The 27,697-nt window shown below is 39.4% G+C and overlaps 2 protein-coding genes across 2 annotated transcripts in view; one reads left to right on the top strand and one right to left on the bottom strand.

Moving 5' to 3' along the window:
• The window catches only part of PPAT (phosphoribosyl pyrophosphate amidotransferase), a 48,512-nt gene that overhangs the window by 5,211 nt on the left and 15,604 nt on the right, over window positions 1–27,697 (top strand). The gene's annotated exons all lie outside the window — the stretch shown is intronic.
• Window positions 1,218–26,662, bottom strand: LOC141469052 (zinc finger and SCAN domain-containing protein 20-like). Its single transcript, XM_074154311.1, has 10 exons — window positions 26,272–26,662; window positions 20,689–20,775; window positions 16,907–17,344; window positions 15,767–15,856; window positions 10,553–10,639; window positions 7,206–7,277; window positions 6,080–6,481; window positions 4,572–4,637; window positions 3,309–3,499; window positions 1,218–1,292 (listed from the first exon to the last, which is right to left on the bottom strand). The coding sequence occupies exons 1-10, from the start codon at window positions 26,657–26,659 to the stop codon at window positions 1,218–1,220; spliced, it is 1,896 nt and encodes a 631-aa protein (XP_074010412.1). The 5' UTR covers window positions 26,660–26,662.

Raw genomic sequence — 27,697 nt, 5'->3', positions numbered from 1 at the left:
ATTAAGATTCCCAGGAGCAGTTACATGGAAACAACTTGGTCTGGCCTTTCTGCTAAAAAGGAGCCATATTGCGGATCTATGTCTAGGAGGGCCTCTCCTCCAAAACCTTTTCTGTCTTTCGGTAATGCTCTCACACATAACCATTTAGCATGTGTCAGATGGTGTCCCAAGTTCCACTTAACTTGTCCATAAGTGTGCCTAGACTGAATATTGTGTGACTGTAATAAATGTAAAGCTGCGATGAGAGCAGAGCCACAGCACAAGCTCCAGTGGATATAAAAATGCACTGGGAGGATGAGTTGGAGTAACTAATGCTATTTTTTAAGGGACTTTTTTTGAGAAATCCTTCACTCCAGCAACATTCGATTTAGCCCATTGTCACTACCCCGGGAGATGCTGTCAAAAGGAGACAGACCATAGCTCTAGACAACCGGAATTCTAAATGTGCAATATTCATGTTATTTTGTCTCTAAGCAAAAAGTGATGCGGAATTACAACTACAACTGCAGTGAAGAAAGGTTGTCTTGATGCCACTTTGATTTATCTATCTCAGCATCCTACATATTCAAGTAAATTAATTGTTACCTGTGTAAATGGGAATAGCACATAAATACTAGATGATGCCAAATACACCATGCACTTGATGTCTCTTACCATCTTTGACCAAAATTAAATATGAGCAGCAGGAAAGAAGGGGATGCCTTTCTGACAAAACAATTACAAAAAGCAAGCTATATGCTTTGCAGCCATAAAGAATAACAGAAATGGAATCCCACACAAAAGGAAGTCCACCTTATTTGGACATTTGTTTGTCAGGTAAATCCTGCTCTCTGGAAAATTTTCTGAGAAAAAAAACAACCCTTTTATTTGTAAAGCCACTTGTGTTCTTTTTTTTTTTAATGTCAGTTCTTGCTTCATGTCTACCCTCTAGTGTTGATATGAACAGTTTCCAAGTAGAGATTGCAAGTGTGCTCTGCAATTCTCTGCTCTGACCTACTAAGAATTTAGGCAGTGCCTCAGTGCTTTTGTGCAGTTCTTTTCTGAATAACAGCATTTAAAGCCAGATACATATTTCTTGAAATATCTGCTTATTTTAATGACTAGAATAAGTCTTTATTTTTTATTTTCTGGAAGAAAAGAAAGGTTTTTTGGGGACATTGTACTGAATGACAGGAAAGTTTTAGAAAGAATGGAATCCTTGTGCATCATTCAGAATTTTAAGTGCAGTTTGTCTTCTTTGCAGTGCTAACTGCCTCCCTCAGGTTTGTCACTCTTCTGCGAGGGCAGTCACTCTGCAACAAATACAACCTTTGAGCTGCTCAAAGTTAGGGAGCTAGAACTTGCTGGGCTGCTTCAACTCACACAGAAAACCATTTCCTTTTTTTTTCTCAAGAGGGCTAGCCTTGTGTCAGATTATTGAGCTGCACTTGTTTATAGGGGATCCAGCAAGCATCAGATTGCTCAGAGGAGCATGGAGACAAGGGGATCTTCTTGTTGCAGTGAGTTACCAAATCAGCTTCAGTGGCTTTATGCAACTTCAGCCTTGCACTCATGGAACAGAGCAGGTAGAGCAGAACATGCAAGTGATCCATATTCTTTTCAGTACAGTTACTTTAAAAAGTTAATTTAAGTGTAACTAAACTGTTTAAATGTACTAGAGTGAATTAGGGTTGGATCACACATTTTTCTGGTTCACATGTGGAAGGAGTATGCTAGGAATGGCGAGGTCTTCAGCTGTCTCAGCATGTTCTAGAAGGATACCTAACTGCCGTGATGGCAGGGACAGATCCCTTGTTCTCCTACCAGAGACAGAAATTCTGTGTGCAATTAATATAACAGATGCAAGTTCAAGGATGTATTTTTGAACCAACTCATTGCAAAGAGAGAAGAAATATTTTTAAACAAATGACGGTAATAGTATTACAAGCCAAAGAAGGTTGATACTGAGAAACCAATGTCAAATGTGAGAAGTGGTAAATAAGCATACACCAGAACAACTATATGTCCATGTCACTCTAAAAGTGAGTATGATCAAAAAAATGTGATTTTCTAGGGATCTTTCTCTGACATCTCAGAATTGTTTTAAAAATGCTAGTCAGATGGCAGATAAAGTCTACCTTGGTGGAAATTATTTAACTTCGTAATGTCTTTCATAAAAGAATTAACAAGAAAATAATTAATCATAGAGCAGGAAACAAAGCACTATATCCAGTAATATTTTTGTGTAAGATTTTGTGAAGAGGGACTTGAGTGGAATTTAGGCCTCTCTGTATAAATAAAACTGGCAGTTTTTGCTGCTGCAGTAAGCACTTGACTGCTTGACTTCAGTGGTGCCCTTGTGTGTGCCCATAACTGCCCCAGCTTTGGCAGGGCTGTGCAGGTCTATGCCCAGGCATGACTGAGATCCAGAAAAGAGTTGTTCTGCTTGAATACGATGAAAGGAAAACCCTGGAAATGCACGCCTTGCAGGCAGTATAGGCTGCAGAGTACTTAATCACAAAATGAAGTAGTGGCTAGTAGGATTTTGCAGAGTAACAGTTAGTTATGGCATGGCATTTGTCACTTACCATGTCATTGTTCCCTGCACTGTTTCTATGTTTTCTGTACTTCATGTGGTTACTGGACAAGGCAGACTCTCACCCAGTACAGAACAGGGACCAGAACCTGTGCCTGCCCTTTCTAGGTGGGCATCAACTTTGTGGCTTTTCTTTCTGGCTCACTGAATTCTCCAATTCATTGCTGCCCAGCACTATTGCTGCCCTGTCACCAGGCAGACAGGGATGGTCCATCACCCCGGCACGGGCAGGTGGCAGGGCTAGAAGGAGGGTAAATGCAGATAAAGGAATGAAGTGTTGTGTTTTCCCCACCAGCCTTGCCTAACTAAAAATAAGTTCTCTTGTGGCTTCAACTGCTTGGTTAATTGCAGAGGACTAACTTGCTAGGAAGGTCATAGAGACGGTAATTAGAAATGAGGGGATGAAATTTTAACTGTACATATTTTCTTTGATCAGTTAAAGTATTATTTTCTTTCAATTAAGCCTGTTAATTGTGGCATGTAGGTGAGCTAAGGCATGTAGGCAGAGGTTATATCTTTCGTTAGACCAACTGGTGTCACTGCTAAAAGCTCATAGTTAAGGATTATGGTGGGAATTCATACCTAGTTTTAGTTTAAATGATTGAAAGTGAATATATTAAAGGGAGCAACTGTGTACGCATGTAGGTGACCTACACTCATAAATAAGTCAATTTAATTTACTATCTGAGAGAATCTCTTTGCATGCATTTTGTAGAAAGTTCATTAAACCAACCTGTTGTATGGCTGATGGATCAGCATACAGCTGTGTTCTGTTCAGGTCTTGTATTTCTTCCTGCTTACAAAGCCTTTCTAACAGTAACTTTTTGCCTTCTGTTACTGTGTGCACTCTCTCTGTTAATAGTTTTTGGAAGTGGAGTATGGTGTTTTCAGAAGCACTTTTCTTAAGTGGAACAGGTGACACCTCTGTGGACAAAAGCAAAGTATGTAGTTAGAGTGCACAAGTCAATGAACTGCTGACGCTGAAGTTTAGCACATGCTAGATTTTCCTAATGCTGTCCTTCTGTTACACTCTTTTGGCAGGCATTGCCTGGTGTTGTGTAAGGGGTCATTGTATAACGGCGGGTAGGAATGAAGCAGTCCTTGTAAAAATCACTCAATATTTGAAACTTTCAGCTTTGCCTAACTACTGCCTTCTGCAAGGCATACTTATCTAATAAGCAATAGATGAAAGTATATTTAATCACATAGAGCTAGTTCTGGTAGTACCGTTTGTGATGGTGTACTGTGCAGAAAATTCAGAAATGTTGTGGTGTTCAGATCTGTTTGTGTTCATCTGTCTGTAGACAAGACATCATTTTAGTATTAAAAATAGGGGGGAGCCTCCTAAAAACTAAGTTTGTCATCTCTCATTGTCAGACTTTTTGATTATTTAGGCATGAATTCTGCCAGGAAGAAAAATAAGCTCCTGACCTTTCCTATGTCAGATTGCATGCTGCATATTTCTATCCATCCCTTAATTTTTCTCTCTCAGTGATTCTATACCATATCTTCTCTTTGGAATAGCTGTCTTAACCTGTTTTCTCTTGTACAGTATGTTAGACATTACATGTCAAAACATGTGATTTCTCCTCTCATTTACTGACACGTAGTATAATATGAGGAAACCACAGCCCCAACTGTGATGTTGTCCGTATTTTCCTCTGAGCAACACAGGTAATTACGACATTGTCTTTTTAAAATATTTTTATCTTTTCCTTGCACTTGATTCTTACAAATCAAAGTATTTCCTGATTTTTACCTCATTTATACCGAGGATGAGGATTAAAATAAAGAAATTTCCATTTTTCTTAGACCCACATTTTTATCAGGACTCTTCTTTTGCAGACTGTTGAGGGTGAGAGAAGAATGTTGGTTTGGAGCTTGGTGTTAAGTTGTAGTTTTTTTTCTTTTTAAACTGTTTGAATACTGGAAACTAGAATCTGGCATTGCATTCAACAGGAGTGTATAGATGCTTTAAAAAGTCAGGGGTTCTTACCATCATTCCATGTTTTCCTCTTGATACCCAAGGATCCTGTGTTTGCTGTAACATCTCCCACTGAAACTTAGAAGAGAAAAGCAAAGTGACTAAGTATTTTGCAGAGACTCACAGCACAGTCAGTCACACACCAAAAAGCTTTATACTACAAAAGCAAATGCATTGGGACGAGTGACCTGGAGCAATGAGAATCTTCTAGAAAAGTTAGGTGCTGGGTTGGCACACAAAATCAGGGTGGAGACACATTTATTCGGCAGATGCCTTGAGCAGCTTAATAACTAAAGCTTCTTTTCTCAAAGGTTATTGTTTTACTATCTCCTAGATCAGCATTCACAGCACAGATTACACAGTCCTTTTCCAGCATGCTAAAATGTAAAACAAGCCAGGTTGGCTCAAATATTGCTGGTGTTGACAAATTCCATTCATGGAGAGCAGAAATGAGCAGTAGTATCTTCAGTTTCTGGATTTGAAATGTCTGTCTTTAAAGTGTGATTGAACACAAGAAAGAGGCAGGTAAGGAACACTGGTGTCACTCCATGACTGTGTGGATGTCATTCCAGCCTCAACTAATGGCACTACCATGTGGTGCTCTGGGGCACCGCATTAGGGCTCTGATTCATGAGTGAGGACAACTGGATTAAGGATGGCTCCAGCGCTTTCTGCTCAAGCTGTCCACCTGGCCTCTGCTGCAGAAATGGTTCAAGTCCACAACTAACATTTGTGACGTTGCAAATTATTATCTAACATTTTGAGAAAAATCAGAATTAGTTCTGGTTTACCACAACTCACTGAGCTCTAAGCTGCAGTGGTTGAGTTGCTTCTACAAGAGCATCTGATCTGCCTGGAGCAGGGGCAGGTGCCCCTCAGAACTGGAGCAGTCACCCACTCATGAGAACCCTTACATCAGACATGAGGTTAGCAGTGCGGTTCCTAGACCAGAGGTCTGTTGATACTAAAATAGAAGCAAACTATTTAGAAAACTGATTCTGCAAAATTAATATAATAATTACAAGTGCTTACATAAACATCACTGCCCTGGATTTTTCTCTGTCTTGACCGTGGTGTGAATTGAATTAATTAAGTTTGTCTTTTTGGAGTCTTTGTACTTGACTTGATTAACAGATTTCTGCAGTTCTAACTGGTGTGGGCTTGCAACGCTCTATCCGTAATACTTTACATGCCTGCTTGATCACCTCTAAAACCTGTGATGTTTTCTAGCACCATTTCACTGTATCTAACTTAAGCTTCCAAAGGCACAAAGAGTCTCCAATGACATTGAACACTTCAGGTGTTTTCACGTTTTGTTAATGTTCTCACTTCTAAACTCTTTCAAAGACCATCTGTTTGCTGAGCATTGCCTACTTGACCTACTTAACCATGCAGATACAGGTTCTTCGATTGTTTTCCCTCCCCATTCTGGCCACATATTTCACCTCTACAGCATGGGTCAACAGGGAACTTTAAGTTTCTTTTTAAGCGCTTTATCTCATCACTGAAGTTTTTAGTACCTGATAGGAGACTTGAACTTTCACATCCCCAGCCTGAAGGACCCAGAGGCTGGCGTCTTAAGATACAGTCAACTTCATCATAAAATCTCATTTTTCTCCTGGGATTACCAAGGTGCTCATTTTCCTTCTGCAGTGCACGGTATTCGTATTTTAGGTTCTTGTACTTTGTGCGACATTGTTTCCAGTCTCTGTCTATACCACGTTTCATTAACCTTCTGGCAATTTCCTCAAATATTTCTTTATTTCTTGTGGCCCCTTCAAGCATTTGTTGTATCTTTTCATCTGACCATATGTTTATCAGAGCTCTGACTTCATTATCACTCCAATGTTTTCCTGCTCCAGTATCATTAACTGTAATAACTTTAAAGTGGTTCTGTGTTTCTTCCAAGGGAATGTGATTGTCTGAAAATATAAATAAAACAACAACTGAATATTGCTGAATATACATACGTTAAAGTGTAATTGTAGCTAATGATTTGGTAACAAGCTAATTAATTAAACATTAATTAATGTTTATAATAGTCTTGTTATGAAAATCTTTTAACTTTGCAATGCTAATATCCATGCGAGATAGCATTTCAATTAAGTATGCAAAATATGTAGCAAGTGGAATCTCTTGTTTCTCCAAGGCATCTAAAATTCCACATTTTGTCAGTGTAATTTTGTTGCTGCTGTTGTCAAATTAAGACATATGTATCCCAGTGCTATATGCGGGAAAGCAATAGGCCTTAAGCTTTAAAAGCGACAACGTATCAGCAGTGATAAGAAAATGGCTTTCCGGTATGGTTTCAAATTAGAATAGCAAGGCAAAATATCACACAAATGAAAATGCTACTGGAAATTCAATAGAAGAAAAAAATCCTACCTACATATTCAGAAGTAGGCAGATGCTGCGCATCAGATAAGTACAGAACACAAAGTAGAACTACAGTATTAATGCAAGTTTTGCTCATGTCAAGGAATAGAGGTATGAAACTAATTTTTAAGTTTAGTGATAAAGCTAGACTGGAGTCAGAAACAGAAAAGCAGAGCTGTTTTTTCAGTAGAGATCTGGTTGCTCCAGTTTTGGTACTGAAATTATGATGTGATTTTGTTTCAGAATAAATGCATGGAAATTAATACTCACCTGTCCCGACTATCCGTTTTGCTACTGGCGTACAAGATCTGTCTTCTGAGGTAGTGCTTATAGAATCATCATCTATAGAAACACACAGTTTTAAATAAAATAGACTTGGTTTATACAAATAAATTGCTAATATTATTGCCATCCTCTGCAGGTAATACCTATCTTCAACTAAAAATGTCGTATCCCATTAGTCAAAACCATTAGTTATAACAAGTCTTCTGCAATGTGCCTCCCTAGATCAAATTATTTATTGGCATTTCTTGTAAGCCCTATCTCTCTTTCTGCCCCTGCATTCCCCAAAAGGTAGCTGTGGATGCAACACATTTAAAATACTTAATTAAACATGTAGGCATATGTGGATGGTTTATATCTCACATATAAGTCGATTTGCATAACACGTTTGTACACCCCAGTTAGCACAGGTGTGCCATCCAGAAGTGGGTAGGGCAGGCCTGGGGAGGCTCCGGTGCTATTTGTAAGGGCACACATCTGTGGATTCCCTCCCACCGCACAGGGCTTGGATGGCAGCCCTTCCCTTTGTGGGGCCACACAAGGTCCTCCACTGCTGACATGGAATGAGCAGGGACTTGAGCTCTAGAAGGCCACTGTCCCCTCTCAAGTTTGGGAGCTGTGCAGGTGGTTTGAGTGCAATGAGGTGGACTGAGAGGCAGAGGACACCTGCGGCAGACCTGCACGCAGTGTGGCTTTGAAAGAAACTGAAAAGAGACCTTCCCTCCTTATTTCTACCTATTGTCCTCTTTTCAGGACTTCTTTTTAACACACAAAAAAAAGTGATTTAGAGTAAGCAACCGTGGTGGGTTTCAAAGCTGGGCTCTAAGGCGTGCCTTTCCCTGATCCTGGGAGTGAGGGCAGGATGGGATGCCAGGCTTTGGGGGGAATGTTGCATCCTTTTACCTTCCTTTAGCAGCTAGCCATGTTTATTTACTTTTGGGCAAAAGGCTAGTCTCTGATACAGAGCTTTTGTGATGGAGATAACATAAGCAGAAGAAAAATTGAAAAACAAACAATTCATTAATGCTTTTGTGGAAATCTTTAGCCTCAGCTTAAATTGCACTTTCTGTATGTAGGGATGGCTCTACCCAAAACTATTCTGTGTGGCTTAAATGACATAACAGGGAAGACAGAAGAACTGTTTTTTATTCTACCAGCATCTGTGTTCTCTTCAAAATTCCATCCCTAACAGCACAGAAACATCATTATATTATTTTTCTGCATGTCTACATGACAGGTTTTTTTTTTCCCCTTCTGCAGAGCTAAGGCAGATTTTCACTCTTACATAGCATAAAAACTATTTAGAAGCAAAATTCATAAGCCCTCAGAATTGCTGAAATCATGCATGGACATTAAAACCTAGCTCTGCTGACTCTGGGCTTATTGCCTCATGCTTGGACTTCTCTGAGGCTGAAAGTCCACTTTTGTGTGGAATTACTTTTTGGGTTGGGAGGGACAAAAAGACCAGCTCGCTTCATTCTGGTAGGGGATGTCATGGACCAATTATCTTTATTACAGTTTTGGGTAAAGGGTAGAAGTAAGTATTGCCTATAAGTTTTGAAAAAACTGAGTGGATGATTTAGACTCTGTTAGAAATAAGAGATTGGTGGTAAATAATCAGTGGTTCATTTGATGTGCTTTCTATAATGGTACTTGCTAACACATGCACAGAGTAGTATTTCGAATTCATATTTGCTTTATAACTTGCTTTCTCATAAGGCACTTGGCAAATATTTGTTTTCATAAATCATATGCAGGAATAAATTTGATACCTGTGGAAAACTTTGAATCAGGAATTATAGTCCCATAAGCACGTGTGTGTGATTTACTTGGAGTACTAGAAAAAAAGTGTTTTTTCATAAATCAGCTACCCCATAACCCTTAAGAAAATTTTTGCATCTTCCTTTAACACTTGGAGCTATTGGAAATACAATTTTGGGCCAAAATGGAGCAGTAGTAGGTCTACTCCTGGGCTCTTGAGTGATTTATTTTTTTTTTCTTGAACTATTACCAAAAAACTGCATGGCTTTCATTTATGTGCTCATTCTCTCAACCGTGCTGGTTCTCTAATCTCTTTCTGCCTTTGGCAGTGGCACTTGTGTACTGCTGACTTACGTGATTGCTATCCTCAATTGGGTATTACATGACGGGAACAGGGAATTTGTGTGTATAAGGCAGTCAGTTGATTTGCATGACATTTTATCCTATGTCATTGTGTATGAACTCCTCTCTTTGCATTAGTGTGAGTGTGACCTCGCTATCTCTCTGAACTTTCAGGGACACAGCTTTGCTTTATTCTCAATGCAACTTGTGTTTCTGTGTGTCATTGCTGTGATGGCATTGCTCTGATATTGTCCTTGGTGCCATACATACTTCTTACAGTTGTCTTTCATAATCAAGATCAGCCTATGTAAACAGTTGTAAAAGCTGTCTTGGATAAAGTGTCTCAACACCCAAACTCTGGGTAACATGACTGTTGAGAAGGAAACTCTTGCCTGGATAACAGAAATACTGATGCATACAAAAGAAATATTCTTATGGTAGAAACTTTCAGTCTAAAACGGCAAAGAATTGTTGTTCACAGAATCATTCTAACAGAATTTTTTATTCTTTCCATTAACTTGGGGGCATAAACAGCACTACTGTAAAGTATGCTTTGATCCAGGATGTCAGGTCAACAGATTTCAATGTCATTATTATTTCCTCTGGTGCCTTTTTTTCATGACCTTCCATGGTTTCTGTGCTGATTTTTTCCAGAAGATTAATATCCCTACTGGATTCTAATGTTAAATTTTAACATTTTTAATAAAACAAATCTTCTCCTGAATACTTGTATTGGATGTATGACTTCTACATATTGCTGAGGCTCCGATTTCAGTTTAACTTGTAAAATAATTCAGAATACTTAGGGCATTTGTTTGATAGTGAATAGTCTGAAATTAAATGCACTACGATGAAGTAGTTTGAAAAAACAGACAAGGCATAAAATGTTGAGTGTTTCTGAGAGCTATTTAGCTCTCCAGTTTATCATCTCTAGCAGCTCTTTATGAAAAAGAACACAGTGTTTATGTCACAATCAAATGCAGACTTATCAGAGCCAGCATAATAAGGAGTATGATGTCTGGGAAAAGCAGATTTTGTTATTAATTGGGAGAAAGAAAAAGAAGTGTTTATGCATTTTTGCACTACTTTTTGCAAACAAAAACCAGATTTTATCATAACTTAGAAGTAGAACAAGTATAATGTGCGGGAGTAACACACAAACCTTAGAAATCTGCAGTTCCCAGTAAAGTAGAATGTGCTGTTATAACCATCTAGACACAGTCTTGACCTACCTATGTCAATCGTCTCCTTTTTTATTTGTGGAGCTTCCAGAGCTGCTGGGGTGGAGCTGGTAAAGTCCCCATCATCTTCAAGGATTTCTGTAAAAAAAAAAAAAAATTTACAGAGTTCTTATTAACTAAACAGTCTTGAGTTTTGTCTTGAGGATCACTAACTTCAGAATGCCATTCATGATAACTGTTGTTAAAGATTGGGTATCAAAGCTGCCCAAGGTGATAGGACAAGAGGTGATGATTTTAAACTAAAAGAGGGTAAATTTAAACTAGATATAAGGAAGAAATTTTTTACGCTGAGGGTGGTGAAACACTGGCCCAGGTTGACCAGAGAGGTGGCAGATGCCCCATCCCTGGAAACATTTGTCAGGTTGGACAGGGCTCTGAGCAACCTGATCTAGTTGAAGATGTCCCTGTTCATTGCAGGGAGGTTGGACTAGGTGACCCTTCAAGGTCCCTTCCAACCCAAACTATTCTATGATTTCTCTGTGGCAGTAGGCTTGAGAGCAAAGTGTATGCACTTACCTATTAAAAGAAATCCACAATACCACACAACAGCTGCATAACATATGTTTATGGATTAAATATGCAAAGTCTTAAGTTATTATTGTAGAATGGTTTGTTTATTGTGTTTATAAGATATGTAGTAACTGGTGAACCTTTATGCAGCAGAAGAGGCAAGATGGTGACTTTCATAAGGGGTGCTTCGATTTGTACTGAAATTACTGAAAGACTCCCAAGCGACTGATGCCAAGAGTCACTGAATTAGCTCCAAAAGGGGCGAGGGTCTTTGACATTGCGTCAGGGTGCTGTGCCTGGACGATTGATCTGCAAGGCTGCCTGCCTGCGTGATAAAGACCAAGTACTAAATGACTGTCCTCAGAGCATCCCCCCTGCTGTGGCGTGGCGGGGTGGACACCAGAGAGCAGGGTGACAGAGGTGTCCCTGGGCTCCTCTCCACGGGGAGGAGAGCTCCACTGCTCTGCCATTGGCCCGCTGGTGTTTAAGGGAGAAATCCACCCCTCCGCCCTGGGATGGACAGGCGGATGATGCAAGTGGTCTTTCCGATCCCTGTTTCCAGGTGACGACACTGCTGTACAGAGATTAAATGGTGAAGGCCACACTGTGGATCGATGACAGCAGTTTCTGGCTCCCAGCCTGTTCTCAGTCCATTCAAGAATATTGCCCCTAAACATTGAGCAATAAACCATAATCTAGAGCCATTTAATTAAAAATTACCCCCCAAATCAATAGGGCCTTGTTTGCATTAGACATTCTTTATGATGTGACCAGCATCATGTGCCTTTTTTTTTTTTTTTTTTCCTTGGCGAGCCAAGAATGTGGGTAGGGAGCCGGGCTTTTTATTCTAAGCCACTGTTGAGAGTTTTTGGAGGGAGGGCATGAGGAGAGCAAGACTGAGCCAAACAGAACGAACCATCGACAGTTTCTGGCATGGCTAAAACACAGTGGCTCCGTCTACATTGTTTAGTGAAGCTATAGACAGTTGCCAGCAAATATGTTTAATCTCTACTTTGTGTTTAAGTATTGCTCGCAAGGCCGCCAGAGCAATGCTGTCGCAGTCTTTCCTTTTACCCCAGACTGATACAAGCTCTGTTCTCTTTTGGCACTCTGTCACTGTCACTGTTTATCCCATTTTCTGGCTCACGAGGCAAGATTAGTAATTTGTCTCCTAATCCTTACTCTCATGTGTGTCTTGTATAATTTAAAGGGGAGTGGGGAATGTCAAAGCTAGGGAAAATTTTTCAGTGTGTGGCCTGTGTTTACTCTCCCAACAGCTTGCAGAGATGTTGCTGTCTCTGCTGCACATCTGTGAGACTGGATGCAGTCAGCTCCAGATGCACAGATAGGAGTTTGTGTCCATGGCTTGAGTATGCCTTGGGCTAAACCACTGAATAATCAAGAACTTTTGCTTTCGCACTTCTCTGAAACACCACTTCACACCAGCCTGGGGCATATGTATCTTTGGACTTTATATCTATACATTTTAAAACTCCAAGCACACAGCAGTCAGTGTTCAAGCCAACATAAATGCCTGAGTATGTACCAAGTTAAAATCTTAACTTTAAACAACAGATTTTTAAAAAGCCCTTGCTTTGGAATGTATCTTGGTGGTGTCATGACTTATTCCAAATTGGTTTTGAGAGGGACATATATAGTAAAGTATGTGGGGCACCACAAAACCTAAAAAATAATGACAAGAAAAGTCATTTGTTGAATGCAAAAATACTTGCTGTAGATGTTTTTAAAGAACATCAGGCTACTGGCACTCCTTAGAATCTTGTTTTCGTCTCCACTGTTGTTCCCTGGCACTTCGAATTTAATCAAACACCTATAAACAGCCTGTGGTCGTTCTGCAGTCTGACACATGTGGAATGTACACATATATGGAGTTTGAATTGACTGACTGCTGCCTGTGCTAACTGAAGCAACGAGCTATTCTGAACAGATTTCTGGAATTAGCTGTCCTTAAAAGTAATCCCATGAAATAGAAAACATGAGTGAAATTGGCTAAATTAAGGTTTTATTTCCAGATTGATTTAATATGGGTATCTTTTACCAGAAAAGAGAAATATTTACAGTGATGATAGCTTCTCCTAGGCTGCTTCTGCTAAAAACGAAATGGGTTTTTGATTGCTATGATGCGCTTGCACCCTCTGCAGGCCAGTCTGCTGAGAAAGCTACTCCAGGGCAGAGAAATTCTAGTAAACTGTTACAGTCTGTAGATGAATATGAAGGATTTATTAACCTCTGTCTTTTTCTTCTCGGGTGGGGTATTTCCTGCTCTTTGAGGAGAAAAACAATACCATGAAGCATCAAATAACTAGATATTTTCCTGAAACCGGTGCATTTGTCTTTTGGCAGTGGTGATGATGTTACTGTGGTTAGTACCACACGTAAGATTGTGAGAAGCATGTGCACTTCTGAGGGAGCCTGTGGACCTCTATGCATTTACGCAGCTGTGGCTGCCAGAGAGCAGATATCTGCCCAGCCTAGCTACTACATACCTAGACAAGTGTGTGCATAACACTGACTGCAGAGTACTTTAACTCCATGTACTAATTAGGAAGATACCCTGATACAGAATTTCTAAATTCTTAGGTCAAGTTATTATTTTTTTTACATTTTTTTAAAGGCACACGAATATGTATATATAAATTATAATTACATGCTTGTTGAGAAACAGTTTTCTACAGAAGTTCAGTTGAATATGGAAGTCCTTAAGAAGTCACATCCTAAAGGCTATTGATTATCATACTTCTACTGATATGAAAGAACCGACGTAATACAGTATTCCTGCCTGACTGTCTTTTTCACTATTTATCAGCAAGTAAATTCATGAATACAGAGGTACATACAATCTCTTTACTTACCAGTCTTGCACTTTGAATTTATTTGAACTGTCTAGGAAAGGCATGTACCACAATTAGGGAATAAAGGGTCTCCATGATATTGTAACCTAAAGAGCATGCACCTTCTCTCTGCTCTATATAATGCCTAATTACATTACCATTAATAACATTAAAGTCTAGGTGTTTTTACCACCTGTGATAAAATGACGTGAGTCTGTATTGTTCATTGGGAAATGAGGGAAAAAATTTTGGAAACTGAAACTGCATCTTTTCATGATGCAGTGCTGTGGTTTTGTCTTTTTTCCCCCCAGAAGTTTGAACAGTAGTCTTTAGAGTGGATAGACTGAGCCAGAGACACTTCTGAAAAACTTGCTATTTTAGTCTTTCCCCACAAAATCAGACTGCAATTACAATTACCCAAAAAAAACCAAAATATGCAGTTAAAATACATATATATGACAAGGGAAGTGGTAACCAAGGTAAGCTGTAGATGTCTAACACCTAACACTTATCCTAAAGGAATGTTAAAGTGTCAAAAATGAGTACTCAAAACTTTGCTAGAAGCATTCCATTAACTTTATCTTAAGTAACTCATTTGGAAAATTGCAATCCAAAAAGTTACAATATTCCGTAGCTACACGCAGTTGCAAACTATGTCAGCTGACAGTTTAGTGGCACTGCTGAATCTATGTATTATTACAGTGTCTTATGACTGATCATGTATATGTAGTAATTTTATTAATTGGTGGGGGAAAATGGAATTTGATGCATTTTACAAGTAGTTTTAATTGGATCCCACAAAGTACTAGTTGTGATTTCTTATGTATTTTTTCTCTCTCAAAATGGGTCCCTACAGGCAATGCACTTTTCATGACAATCTGTTTTTCTCAAATGACTGCCTCAAGTGCCTATGGTGATCTGGTAAAAGGCCAGTCACATATTTCTTTGTTAATAAGTTTAAATTAATAAATGTAGTTGCTCTTGAATGGTAAATCAAGAATGCTACTGTCCATTATACCTCAAATTACCTCTCATGATCAACCATGGCTTTACTTACTTGTCATAGCTGTTTCTTTCGCTATATGCAGAGCTGCCAGATTCTCTGGAGAAGTATTTACAGTAACATCATCTGTCATAAGATTTTTAATTTGACATTAAAATCTTCCAAAGATTTTATATAAATAATAATTTTACTAAAAGACTACTCCATAGTGCCTAATTTAGACCATATTCTGCCTCATGCTACTGAAAGACATCATAAGGTCCTCTGCTGCCGACAGTCAAGCCCATTAGCCTTCGACTTTCATGTGTCTCTAGCTGAATGTTAAAATCCCACTTCCCCTGAAAGATACTATTTACAAACAAAAAACCATAAATGACCTTCATATTCAGTGGTAGTAGTGATACTCTTAAAGTTTTCATCCCCTGACATGAGAGTTTACATAATTATATTAAATACTGATCACATTCTATTGCGAAAGAATGCCGTACTAGTTTATGCACAGGAGACTGAACAATTCTAATTCTTGGGAAGATATAGTTTAAGTAAACACAGTAATACATCGCACTCAACTTGCTTAGACCAATAGTTTCTTCTTCTTTACATCTTGCATTGTGAATCTTTGAAAAAATTACTTATTAGTCTGTTTTTATCAAATTTAGCAGAGCATTGTAAATGTGCTGTATTTATTGAAAGTATGGTTATCACTAAGATATCTCCTGCTTAAAAGTTTTTAGGCCTCTGCATTTTCTAACCGTCATTACAATGTGGTCTTATTTTAGAAATCCATCTTAGCTTACTAAATTTAGGGGTTTATATAAAATAGAAGATTTTTCAGTTTACCTGAGTCAGAAACTTTCTTTATATCTGCAACCCGTAGGTCTTCTGACATATTACTAACAGAGTCCTCTTCACCTGTGTCTCCAGGCATTTCTGCGTAAATAATGCTATGTTAATTAGGGCACCACATTCATGTACTGCATCAGAACAGCTGTGCTGTGTCAAATCAAAAGGTCTGTCCAACCTAGGAGGCTCCTTACGCCAGCAGGCAGTAAGTAGCAGATGCATTAGCAAAGAGCCTATAAAGGGCAACTGAAGAGTAATTATTCCCCAAAAAAGCTCTCGTAGCTTTCAGCCAGAGACAGTCCCTGTGTTATATTTTTCTTGACTTCTTCCGTTACTTTACTAACTTCTAGTCTTATATTTGGCCACCGTAATATCATCCCCTGTGTAGGATTCTTATTGTGAAATAAAGAGTTTTATGTTTAATTCTGTTCTTAAACAATAGGCCTGTTTCTGGTTGTACATACCAATAAAAATGTTTTAACTCCTGTGTAGTGTAGGTTCATCGGTCTGCTCTAATTCTGCATTAATCCCTCCATTATCAAGTTATCTGTCAATTACCATACAAAAATAAAGGCAAGCTTTGCCAGCATTCTTGGTGCATTTACTTTTCCTATTTTCACAATAGTTGTCTCACTAGTTTGTGAGACCTGCTCCAAAGGCCAGTAAAAAGGGGCTACTGGGGACCATAAGAGAAAGACAATTTAAATGTTAATTTTTTAACTAATATCTGTAACTACAGACTTCTTTTGCTCAGTGTCTTCATTTTTCCAGTAACACAGTCTGACCATCTCTCTCATCCATTTTTTTTAGCTAAGCTGGAAAGTCTCTTCTGCCATGGTTTTGACTGGAATGATCTTTCTATATCACTTTATCTTATCCTATGTCTTCATTTTTTTCTTCTCTTTTTGTTTCTCAATTCTATTTTAAAAAGAATCAATCTGAAAGATTAATTTATAATGTAAAGTGAACAACTGGACAAAATAGTGAATTTTCATTCAGTGTTTCCCCCCCGAAAATTGGTTAATTGAGCTGGTTGCTTTTTTTTTTGTTTTGGTTTGGTTTTTTTTGTTCTCTTAAGGTCTCTCTAGAGCTGGAAGACTAACAATTTTAAATGATATATGGGTATGAAGTACTTACCTATGGAGTCTTTTTCTGATTTTGCTTCTGTCCATTCTGGAGGCCTCTCACTTTCATCATTATCTGATTTACTTGCTTGTTCCATGGTGCTGTGCCCCAGAATAGCATCCAGTTCATTAAAAAATTTCATACTTTTACTTGTACTCCCTGAGTCTTGGGCACTTTTGACACTCTTGTATTCATGTTTCAGATTTTTATATTTTGTCCTGCACTGCTTCCAGTCCCTGTCAATTCCAAACTTTTGAAGTCTAGCAGCAACCTGTTCAAATATTCTTTTATTTCTCACTGTCCCCTCCAGTTGTTGCTGGATATTTTTGTCTGACCAAATGCGTATCAAAGCTCTGACTTCATTAACAGTCCAGTGTTTTCCTCCTTCATTTGCTACTGTTGGAATAAAAGCCGGTGTTTTGGAAGTCTCTATTGCTGCCGTTGGATGACCTGCATCATGTGGGGTAGGGGAGAGACACAGACACGGGTTACCTGCATTGGGTGGTCGGGGTGGGAAAGGACAGAGAATGAGAATGAAGTATGCTATTTCCTCATGACTTGTCTCTCCAGAGAAAGACGGAGCAGAGGTGACATTAAAATCAAGCTACTGGTTATTAATTTTTCAGCATTTTTGTTAATTCTGACATCATTTTTGCCTTCACTTAACTGATACTAAGATAGTACATGAACATTTAATTGACCTAAGAGGAACATTTCTTTCTCCTGTGCCCTAATACACTGAACTTTTACTTGTAACACCTTTGAGAATAACCGATGAGCTGTTCTGTCCTTCAGACACCAGAGAGAAGAGTGCTCTTTGGAAGATACCACGTGCTGCGTTAGTACAATGATAAATTGACCCCTGAGTCACTGACATGAGCATCAAGACTTAACTTTCTGCATTCATGCCATACTTTCGGTTTTACACACATGGAGAGCTTTAAACTGGGTAGGGATCTGAAAAATCCAATCCTTAACTCTTAACAAAGCTCCCTTTTGTTGGGGATCTGAGGAATGGAGACTTTTGCCTTAAGTCACACAAGAATATTTGTGTGATAACGAATCCAGTTCCCCCCCCTTTCTCAGGGCAGGTCAATCAAAAATATTTGGGGTTTTTTTAAAGTAAAAATTAAAGTTTGAGTTGTCTTAACTTTGCAAAGCTAATATATTTTTTATTTTCTCCAGTCTTCAACTTTGTTTTTTAATATTAGGAGGTAAAGGATGCCATGCAATTACTTAAAACATTGAAATATGATCTCTTGCAGTTCTTTAATGTTTTCTTTTTTCTAATTATTAATTTACTTTAAGACTTCATTTTGATTATCAAATTAGTTTGGAAAGTGGCTTCTTATGCATTTTCTAAATCTTTGTAAAAATAGCTATTTAAAAAAAACCACCACAATTCCAGTGCTTCATCAAAGAGAGCAAACATGAAAGTCCATAGTTACTGACACAGTTATTTGCAATCACACTGAAGTGATAAATGCCTTTGCCAGTGTCTTATTCTAAAAGGGCAAGCCAGGTTACAGGGGTTGGATACTTTATAGTCACTGAGCTTTCTGTGATGGCAAAAATATCTGGCCTTTGCTTGTGCATACAGCTTCAGTCGAGCGTAGTTGTGTATAATAACCTGTCTGGGGACAAACCTGTCCTAGATAGAGGCATTCTTTGCTAGTCTCCGAAATTCGTTCTAGTTGTGAAAAAAGATGTACTAACAGATACCCGTTTTTTCCCTTAGTCCTGTGTTAATTGGGACTTAGCAGCAGCCAGCTCACTGATACGCTGTTGAGGAGAGTAATTTTCAGGTGACCTATCAATTATGCTTTCTTTATTTCTTCCTGAGGGAGTGAAAGAAAATGCTTGTTTACAGGTGAATTCAACTGTAGGAATTGGCATGGTTGACAACTACCAACATCAGATAGGCTTGATGTTGTCTCTGGTCAGTGTTACCAAGAGTATTTCAACTAACCCTATTTCCAGAGTGGTTCTTCCCTCACTCACTACCAGAGAGTGCCGCAGAGACCAGAGAGAAAAGGCCCAGGGGAAGAAGGATGTGGAAGGTGCTTCTTGCACTTCCCAGCCAAAGCCACAGAGTATGGGGCAGTCTGGGAGGGAAAACATTATTTTAGTTCTTGTGTACACCAGTATTTCTCACTAGTAAGTTCATTTGCAACTGAGCTCACTTTCGGTTGTGGGTATTAGTTCAAATGAGTTCTAGTGACTCATTGCTCATCCGTTCTGCTGTATGCACAGTGGAAAACGGTAGCTTTGTTTGTTCCTCACTCCCTTTAAAAAACATTGTGATTCAAAATATCTTACCCACAAGCACTGCTTTGAAACGAGGATGTTATGGTCCCTGTGAAAATTTTCCTTATGTCTGAAATGTATTTTACCTTCAATTTGTTTTTAAAAAATTGTTGAGACAGGATATACATTATTTTTTGATACAAAAGATGTGTTTATGGCATATTTGATTTTTTTCTAAGCTTCCTCAAAATAAGAAATCTACTGAAACGAAACAAAAATATTAAGCAATATAGATACAGAAGGCTCAACATTTTTCTTTCAGTGGTGTCTGAAATAGTGCCCGAAATCTAAAAACTAAGAAAGGCACTAGGTGAACACATTTTAGTATTATTGCATACTCGAGAGCCCATGCAATTGAAGTTATTTTGCCGGCTTTGTAGAAAGCCGCTTTCTCGGAATTGAAGATTTTTTAGCGGGCCAAATGAATCTGCGTGGGAGTGTGTTGCAAGAGCACTAACACAGACATATTCCTGTAAAATTTGATTCAGGTACTTAGTGCAATAAAAGTTTTGTTTCTATATATGTGCATATAATTCCACGTGAGATTCTTGTCTCTTCCTTAATTTCTTGTTATGCTGGGCAAGAGAGGTATAGTGTATAAGGTAAAAGCCGTTAAGTTTAGCTGGGGCCTTGTTTTCTCCCTAAATACGGCACCTTGGAGATTCTGTAGTGAAAGTTGTTGTAACTGGACTTGGATGTGTGCTACGGCATGGAGGGCATGGAAAAAAAGGAAAGAGCACGTAGCAAATTCAGGACAGTGCTGCTGTTCATCCAGGAATCAGCTCATCGGTTGCCTAATTCTGCCTAAAATTTGTTCAGGTTTCTCCATTCCCTTTAGCAGCCCTTTGAAGGGGCCCCCACCCAGGATCTTCTTCCTCTCTCTGGCTTGCCAGATTGTGCTTTTGCTCTGTAATGACTTTCCTGAGCAAACCTACTATAGTCAAGTGGTTTCCAAATGAGTTGTTGTATGGTTGGTTGGACCAAAGCATTGCTGACCACCCCTTGGTTGGGGAGAGAATACGGTTGCTTTGAAGACCACCGCAAATCTGGATTGCTCAGTGAGACAGGTCTGACCTCTGCATAGCTCTCCTGGCTCAGGCCATCACTCATGCTGCTTTAAGCAGAAGTGACGTGAATGAGAGAAAATCCGCAAGTTGACATGGGTATCACATACTACCATTTGGCATACTTTCCACTAGCATTTAACAAAATTAACGTGGTTAATGTGGTTGATATGATTAAGCTGTAGCATGGGATGCGTTTTGAATGTGAACGGTGGTCATGCAGATGTTACATCATGTACAGTGGTCAGTATCTAGTGGTGCATAGACTGCTGAGTGCTAAACCGGGAAGGAGATGTTGCAAAAGTGTCTGTTTTAAAGCTATGTCGATCAGAAACGGAGTAACAGCATATTCAAGCTATCAAAAGTCCTCTGACAGCCATGCAGTTTTTTAGTTTTTGATCTCTCTGCGCCATCATACTATACCTAGTTGAACTGGTCTGACATGGGACATAAAAAGTAGTGGATCTCCTGGAGCATCCTCATCATCTTCTAAAGAAACTGTTATTTTACCTGGGAAGGAAAGAGTTTTTAGATGAAAAATTGGTATGGACTAAATTAGCTTAAATTAGTTTAAGTCAAAATGTCCATACACAGTGAGAAGATTAACTGTGTAATCTCCACACTTAATTTGTATTTAAATTACACTTAAAATTAATTTGGCCTGTCACCATAAGGGAACACAAGTTAGGAGGTAAATTAAATTATTTTATATCTTGCATATGAAGCCTGTTCAAAATGTATTTTAAAATTCTTGTAGAAACCAACTTGTTTCTAGTGCCTTGTATCCTTCTCTGACTCAGTATTTGGGGTGGGTAGCACATTAAAGGTTCAGTTTGAAAGCAGATAATGAAAAGTAAGAGACATACAAATAAAAGTGGACTTTGCACATGGATCCAGATAACCACAAATCCATTTCTGTAACAAAAAATCCAAGAAGGATGTTTAGAAGAGTATGAAGAAAACAAGAATGTTCTGCAGAGAGTTCTGGAAATCTATGGAATTTACTAACAGATTAGGAAAAGTGGGAAAGTATTGTGACTAGAAAACAGACGTATTTGTAGCTGATGGGATTCAGTCTATCTTTTCACAGTATAGTATTCCTACATTTGTTTAAAAAACAATATTATAGCAATTGCTATGTAAGTTCAGACAGCAGCATATTTAAGTCAGATTCTGAATCAGCTTAATTTTCACAGAGGATAGACTTTTAAGTAAAATAACAGGGGTCTGTACTGGGACCAGTACAATTCAATATCTTCATCAATGACATAGTGGGATTGAGTGAACCCTCAGCAAATTTGTGGATGACACCAAGCTGAGTGGTGCGGTTGACACGCCTGAGGGACGGGGTGCCGTCCAGAGGGACCTGGACAAGCTTGAGAAGTGAGCCCCTGTGAACCTCATGAGGTTCAACAAGGCCAAGTGCAGGGTCCTGCACCTGGGTCAGGGCAACGCCTGGTATCAATACAGGCTAGGGGATGAAGGGATTGAGAGCAGCCCTGCCAAGAAGGACTTGGGGGTACTGGTGGGTGAAAAGCTGGACACGAGCAGTCAATGTGTGCTCACAGCCCAGAAAGCCAACCACATCCCAGGCTGCATCAAAAGCAGCATGGCTAGCAAGTCAAGGGAGGTGACCTGCTAGGCAGAGGCTGCCCCTCTGCTCTGCTCTGATGAGACCCCACCTGCAGTGCTGCGTCCAGCTCTGGAGTCCTCAGCACAAGAAAGACATGGACCTGTTGGAGTGGGTCCAGAGGAAATGATCAGAGGGCTGGAGCACCTCTCCTATGAAGACAGACTGAGAGAGTTGGGGTTGTTCAGCCTTGGAGAAGAGAAGGCTCCAGGGAGACCTTATTGCGGCCTTCCCGTACTTAAAGGGGGCCTGTAGGAAGGATGGGGACAGAGTTTTTAGCAGGGTCTGTTGCAATAGGACAAGCGGTAATGGTGAAACATTGGCCCAGGTTGCCCAGGGAGGTGGCAGATGCCCCATCCCTGGAAACATTCAAAGTCAGGTTGGATGGGGCTCTAAGCAACCTGATCTAGTTGAAGATGTCCCTGCTCATTGCAGGGGGGTGGAACTAGATGACCTTTAAAGGTCCTTTCCGACCCAAACTATTCAATGATTCTATGATTCTAATATGCTGTATTCAATGTACCATGTTGACAGGAGGTTTGAAATGTTGATTCACTGTGTGGGGAGTTGAGCTACTGCCAGCTCCAGCCAGGCAGGTCACACAGATCAAAGCTACCTGTTCACAGGTACTGCGGGAGTTCGTCACAAGGAAAACTAACGAGGTGCGGTTAGGATGCAACCTGGTATCCCTGACGTAGGTGAAACTGAAAACCACGTTTGAAAACATTATCCTAAATCCTCCTGACTTTCAGCAAGGCTCAGAATGACTCATAGATGCGGTGGCCTGATCTCCGACTGCTCCCAGCTGTCCTCCTCGTCCTGTCCTCCCAGCTTCCCTGCCTGGAGCTGCTGCTGCACTGCGGCCGGGCTGCGGGAAGAAGGGAGGGAAGGAAGATGTGCTCCTGCCTCTATCTCCCACCCCAGGACAGGCATTCCAGCTGCAAAGCAAACTACGGAGAGGGGAAAGAACACCTCTCTTGGAAGGCTGCTGAGTGTGCCATGGGTACTAGGATGAGCAAGTTTAATTACATTGTAATATTAGAAAGAAAAAAAATCATTATTTTAAATAAATTAGAACAGTTAACACAAAAAGATTTTAGAATATTTGATGGGGGAAAAAAAGCATCTGATGAACAAAAAAGTTACTCATTAAGACATTTCTGGCTTGCACACTTATTAAAAGAATATGTATATAAAATACTTGTCAATGACATGTTTAATGTTAAAGTCCAGACATGGAAAACTGTATCAGTGGCATTTTCAAGTAAGCATTTCTGAAGGATCTTTTTGCATTTCTAGTAGCTGCCTGAGTTTTGTACCTATGGTAATATTGTCATTGCTGGTGCAATTCTGCTCAGACTTGATATTTTTTCTACATTTGCTGTGGTAAAGTGAAAGGCAAGGAAAGTGGGTAGTGCGTTAGTATTTAAACATAAAGAGAGAAATACTAAAAAGCGTAAGTAACAACATGAATGACTAGGTGAGCTTTACTTTTTAAAATCACGTGCTTGATTTATTAATACTTGATTTAACTTGAAACCATCAAAACTGCTTACAAAATGGGAAGGTCATTCATTCGAACTCTAATGAATAAAGCCATTTTTCATAGTGCACCATCACTCCACATGGATTTTCTTGGTTGTTGGTTACTAGGTTAATACACAAACTAAATTTTAAAAGAAGTGAACATGTTGAGTTGTATCTTTTCTAATGATTATTTAAGCTACAACTCTGTGTTTGCTTCTGAAAACATATTTTGGGAGGACAACAGGAACATTTCTGGCTTGTACCGCTGTGTGTGGTTATGCAAAAAGTGCCTTTCCATGAAGGTGCTGGGAATTGGTGTGTGTGTTGCTACCATGTTTGTCCCGAGACCCCCTTCTCTTAGATTTGATTGTGATTTTCAGTATTAATTTCTTCAATTACGCTTTCAAAAGAAAACTGATTTTACAAGGTATGAAGAAAAAACTTAGGGAAACACTATAGAAATGCCCCATAAAAGTAGTCTCTTTTTTCCTTCCTTCCCCTTCCTCCCCCTCCCCAGCAATCTCCCAGGAGCTGAAGTAATCAAGCAAACCAAACACCGAGATGTGCTTTGTAGCTTTACATTAAGAATGGATATGGATATTTAGACTGAGGCTAAGCAGAAAGGTAAAAAACCACAGTAATTTCTTCGGGAGCATGCCCTGTCATGCTTTTTAAACAAATCAAATTAGTATAGCTACTAGGTTGTTAAAATAAAGACGTGCCTGTTGGACAGAATTATTTGGCACAGGTTTGAGTTTGTTGATAGGATTTTGACTTGGTACCCAAGTCACAAGACTAGACATCCTGGGCTCCTCCAGCTCTGTCAAGATGAGGGTTCTCGGTTTCCCTCAGTGGGAGTCACACCATCAGATCTGCCCCCACCACAGGACCTGTGAGCAACAGCCACAGAGACCCAGATGCCATTTTAGCCTTACAAGGGCCCTTCGAAGCACTGAGCTGGGCAGACAGGGCAACTCCAACTGCAGTGGGCAAAGGACTGGGCCTCCGGCACGGCATGACTTGCTTGACTTCTATTCCTAAATGAAGAAAGTTGATGTTCTCCCAGCTTTTCTCTCTGCCCTTGATACGGATGCGTGCATTCTGCGTAGCTGCAGGACACATTTTTATCCTAGTGGGTTTTCTTTGTGGCTGAATTGTGGTTGCTGTGGGAATCTTTGCATTTAAATTCTTACCATTAGAGTTGCATTTAATTTTTGTTTATCCATAAAACTTTGTTGTTTTTTTTTTTCTCTAAGGGAGGCACAGAAATGCTTGTGCATGTCAGATATATTTAATTATATCACCTTTAAAAACAGGCTCTTCTAATGCTTCAAAATGAGGTGTGTCTAACCCAGGGTAAATTTTTTTTTAAATTCTAGTTTGGGATTCACAACTGAAATTAACCTTTTCTTATTTAAACTTGCTAGAGGTCTAAGGCAGATGAAAATTAAGATTAACAGTTGGTGCAAACTACATCAAAACATAGAGGGCAGATCCTGAGATGAAGGACACTATCTTAGTTTCATGTTGTCGTCAGAAGTGTCACAGCTTGCATTAGCCTCAGTTCTGCAAGTTTAAAAATAAAAATGGATTGCAATACACAGTGCAGAGAGCACATCTTACAATATTATAAAATTGCCTTTTTAATTTAAAGTGACTTTGACAGATTAAAGGCTTTCTGCTAGTGATGACAAATTAAGGTCAAGCTTTTCGTTAAGGTAGAGAGTCACAAGAAAAATGGCAACTTCTTTTCCTCAGACCTGTAAAATAGCACTGTAGAAGGAGACGTGGAGGGGTATAAGGGCCAGCTGGATGTCCAGCTCCTTTCTGTGCCTTTGGCAATCTCCCCTGATACTAAGGTTGAGTTTTTTGTTTTCTTAAAAAAGATTCACAGTCTTAATTAATGTAAATTACCCCATATTGTGGGAACAAATGGCTAAGCTTTGCATTTCTCTTTTTAGCCATCTTATTTTGGTACTTATAACTATTATTGGGGCTTATGCTTCAGTGACATTTAGGAAGTGACAAGGAGATTTGAGTGATGTCAAATAGCAGATTGACCCTAATGAAATGTTAAGCACAGCTTAAATGCATATCTAGAGAGGGCTGAATAAAAGAAGAGATGCAAATAATTTGGTAAAACCCCCTTCAGAATAAAAGCAGTTCTATTAATTTGGTTTGCCTCAAAATAGTCTGATAAACATGATGATTTTTGCATTCCTCACTACATTAGCTTTTAATGTTGTTATTAAACATCCCTCTGTTTCTCAAATATTTAAGTTGAATTGCTTACTAAAATAATTTAATTTACCTTTAGTCATCATACCTCAATTTTCAGTTAAAGAGAAATAAGAATAAAAATACTAAATTTCACTTGTATCACAAATAACAATTTAAAAAAAAAAACCACCCACATGACCGTTTCAACCTTTACTTTTATCTTTCTTTAAGTTTGTATCTGAATTGGAGCTCTACAAAACCTGCTTCCAAAGTCCGAATGCCAAAGGGAAAGAAAACAGCTTTTCTTAATGTAACGTTTCGACCCAGTGCAGGAGCCTTGACGCCAGTGAGTACTCACCGGGGCTGCGATAGAAGCAGTTAGCATAATTTTGCTAGAATTACGCTGTATTTACAGACTTCGACACTGGTGGGTGCTAACATTTTATTCCCCTGCGCGAGGAGTGCATCAAGTCAGTTCTAACAGTGCTGCTGGGGCTGCGCAACCTCCGCTCCGGCTCCGGCAAACTCAGCCTTCGGCTTTTTGTTCCCTTTGGGTTTTTAAGCAAAGAGAGAAAAAAAAAAAAAAAAAAAAAAAAAAAGAAAGAAGGAAAAACAGGGTTTTTTTTTACCTTGCGTGCTCTCTGTTGTGGGGCTTGTGTTCGGCTGCGTCTCAGTTGCAGAACACCTGCCGTTTTCTTCTGCTGCTAATTGTGTGACAGGTTCATAGCGCAATATGGCATCCAGATCATGGAAAAACTTCATGGTTTTAGTGACATCCCCAGAGTTGTGGGCATATTTAACCGTTCTGTATTCATACTTCAGATTTTTATACTTTGCACGGCACTGTTTCCAATCCCTGCAAACTCCTAACTCCTGCAACCTTTTAGCAATGTAGATAAATATTCCTTTATTCCTCAGGGTGCCGTGGAGTTGCTTTCTGATATTTTTTTCTGACCAGACGCTTAACAAGGCTTTAACCTCCTCCTCAGTCCAATGCTTTCCTGCTCCACTCTCCATGTTGAAAGTGACCTGGAAATGATTCACTATTTCTAGCCAAGATTTTGTTTCCTAGGAAACCAGACGGCTGGTTGTCAGTAAGCTCCGCCGAGATGAAAGGATCTAGTTTTACTGGCTCAAGCTGCCTGAGGGGAGTAACTTGAGAAACTGCCAAATAAGCAGGCTGGGAATATACTGGGAGCTGGATGGGGAGGGGAGGGGGAGAGGCTTTAACCCTGCTGGGGAAAAAGGGACTCCGGTATGAGCACTGGGGGGGAAGGAGAGAGGCGAAAAATGAGAGTCACACCATCTTGTTCCTTTAAAATAAAATTAAAAACACGATTTCTGTTCTCCCCAGCCCCCCACCCTCCCCACCTTCTCGCCTGGCCGTGTCTGGGTGGGCATTGCAGCAGCTCCTGCCTCCCACGGAGAGGGAGGGGGACAGTTGGGGCTGAGCCCCCCAAACAAGTTGCAGTATGATGGGAACGTGGATAGGATTGTCCAGCTTTACATCTGCTTCTCTGTGTCCTATTGGTTTTTGAATTGATGGTCATATATACACATTTTTAACTCTAATATTCATTGGTTATTAGTGATGTTTTAATAAAAAGATGGCATACTTAAAAACCTCACTACATTAGTAAAATCGTATAAGCTTTGTGGCAATGAAACTGAGCTTCCTTTTCTTTCATTAGTGCTACATGAATGATGTAATCAAACAACTTGCAAAGGCCTTTCTTTCCTTCAGGATGTTTGTTTCCCTCTTTCTGTCTATTGATTTTGTTGATGTTTAAAGGGACAGTGTCAGTATTTAAATGGACATTGTCTGTAATATTAACATTTGAATTTCAAGTTGCTGAACGTAGTATATCAACCCTTAAGTTTTACTGCCAGTCTGTGTTTATAGATGGGACATCATCTTCCTAAGTTAAAATAAATGTGTTTAAGAATGTCCTCATCTCCATTTTTGTCTTGAAGATCTGTGTCAATAACAGGGTAAATTTGTTTAGATATGCATGGTTTGTTTGGTTTGGTTTTCCATAAGCAAATGTTCTTTAA

This window comes from Numenius arquata, chromosome 10 (assembly GCF_964106895.1).
Source record: "Numenius arquata chromosome 10, bNumArq3.hap1.1, whole genome shotgun sequence".
Lineage (NCBI taxonomy): Eukaryota > Metazoa > Chordata > Aves > Charadriiformes > Scolopacidae > Numenius > Numenius arquata.
The sequence above is the reverse complement of the archived record's forward strand: the minus strand, read 5'-3'. Positions and strand labels throughout refer to the sequence as shown.

What these genes read in the sequence shown, in the direction of transcription:
- LOC141469052 (XM_074154311.1), bottom strand. Translation starts at nt 26,659, where the DNA reads ATGGAGAGTGGAGCAGGAAAGCATTGGACTGAGGAGGAGGTTAAAGCC. An exon ending in AAAACGGATAGTCGGGACAG is followed by an intron (nt 6,482 to 7,205) that starts GTGAGTATTAAT and finishes TTATATTTTCAG; the next exon opens with ACAATCACATTCCCTTGGAA. An exon ending in ATCCATCAGCCATACAACAG is followed by an intron (nt 1,293 to 3,308) that starts GTTGGTTTAATG and finishes TATTTGTTGCAG; the next exon opens with AGTGACTGCCCTCGCAGAAG.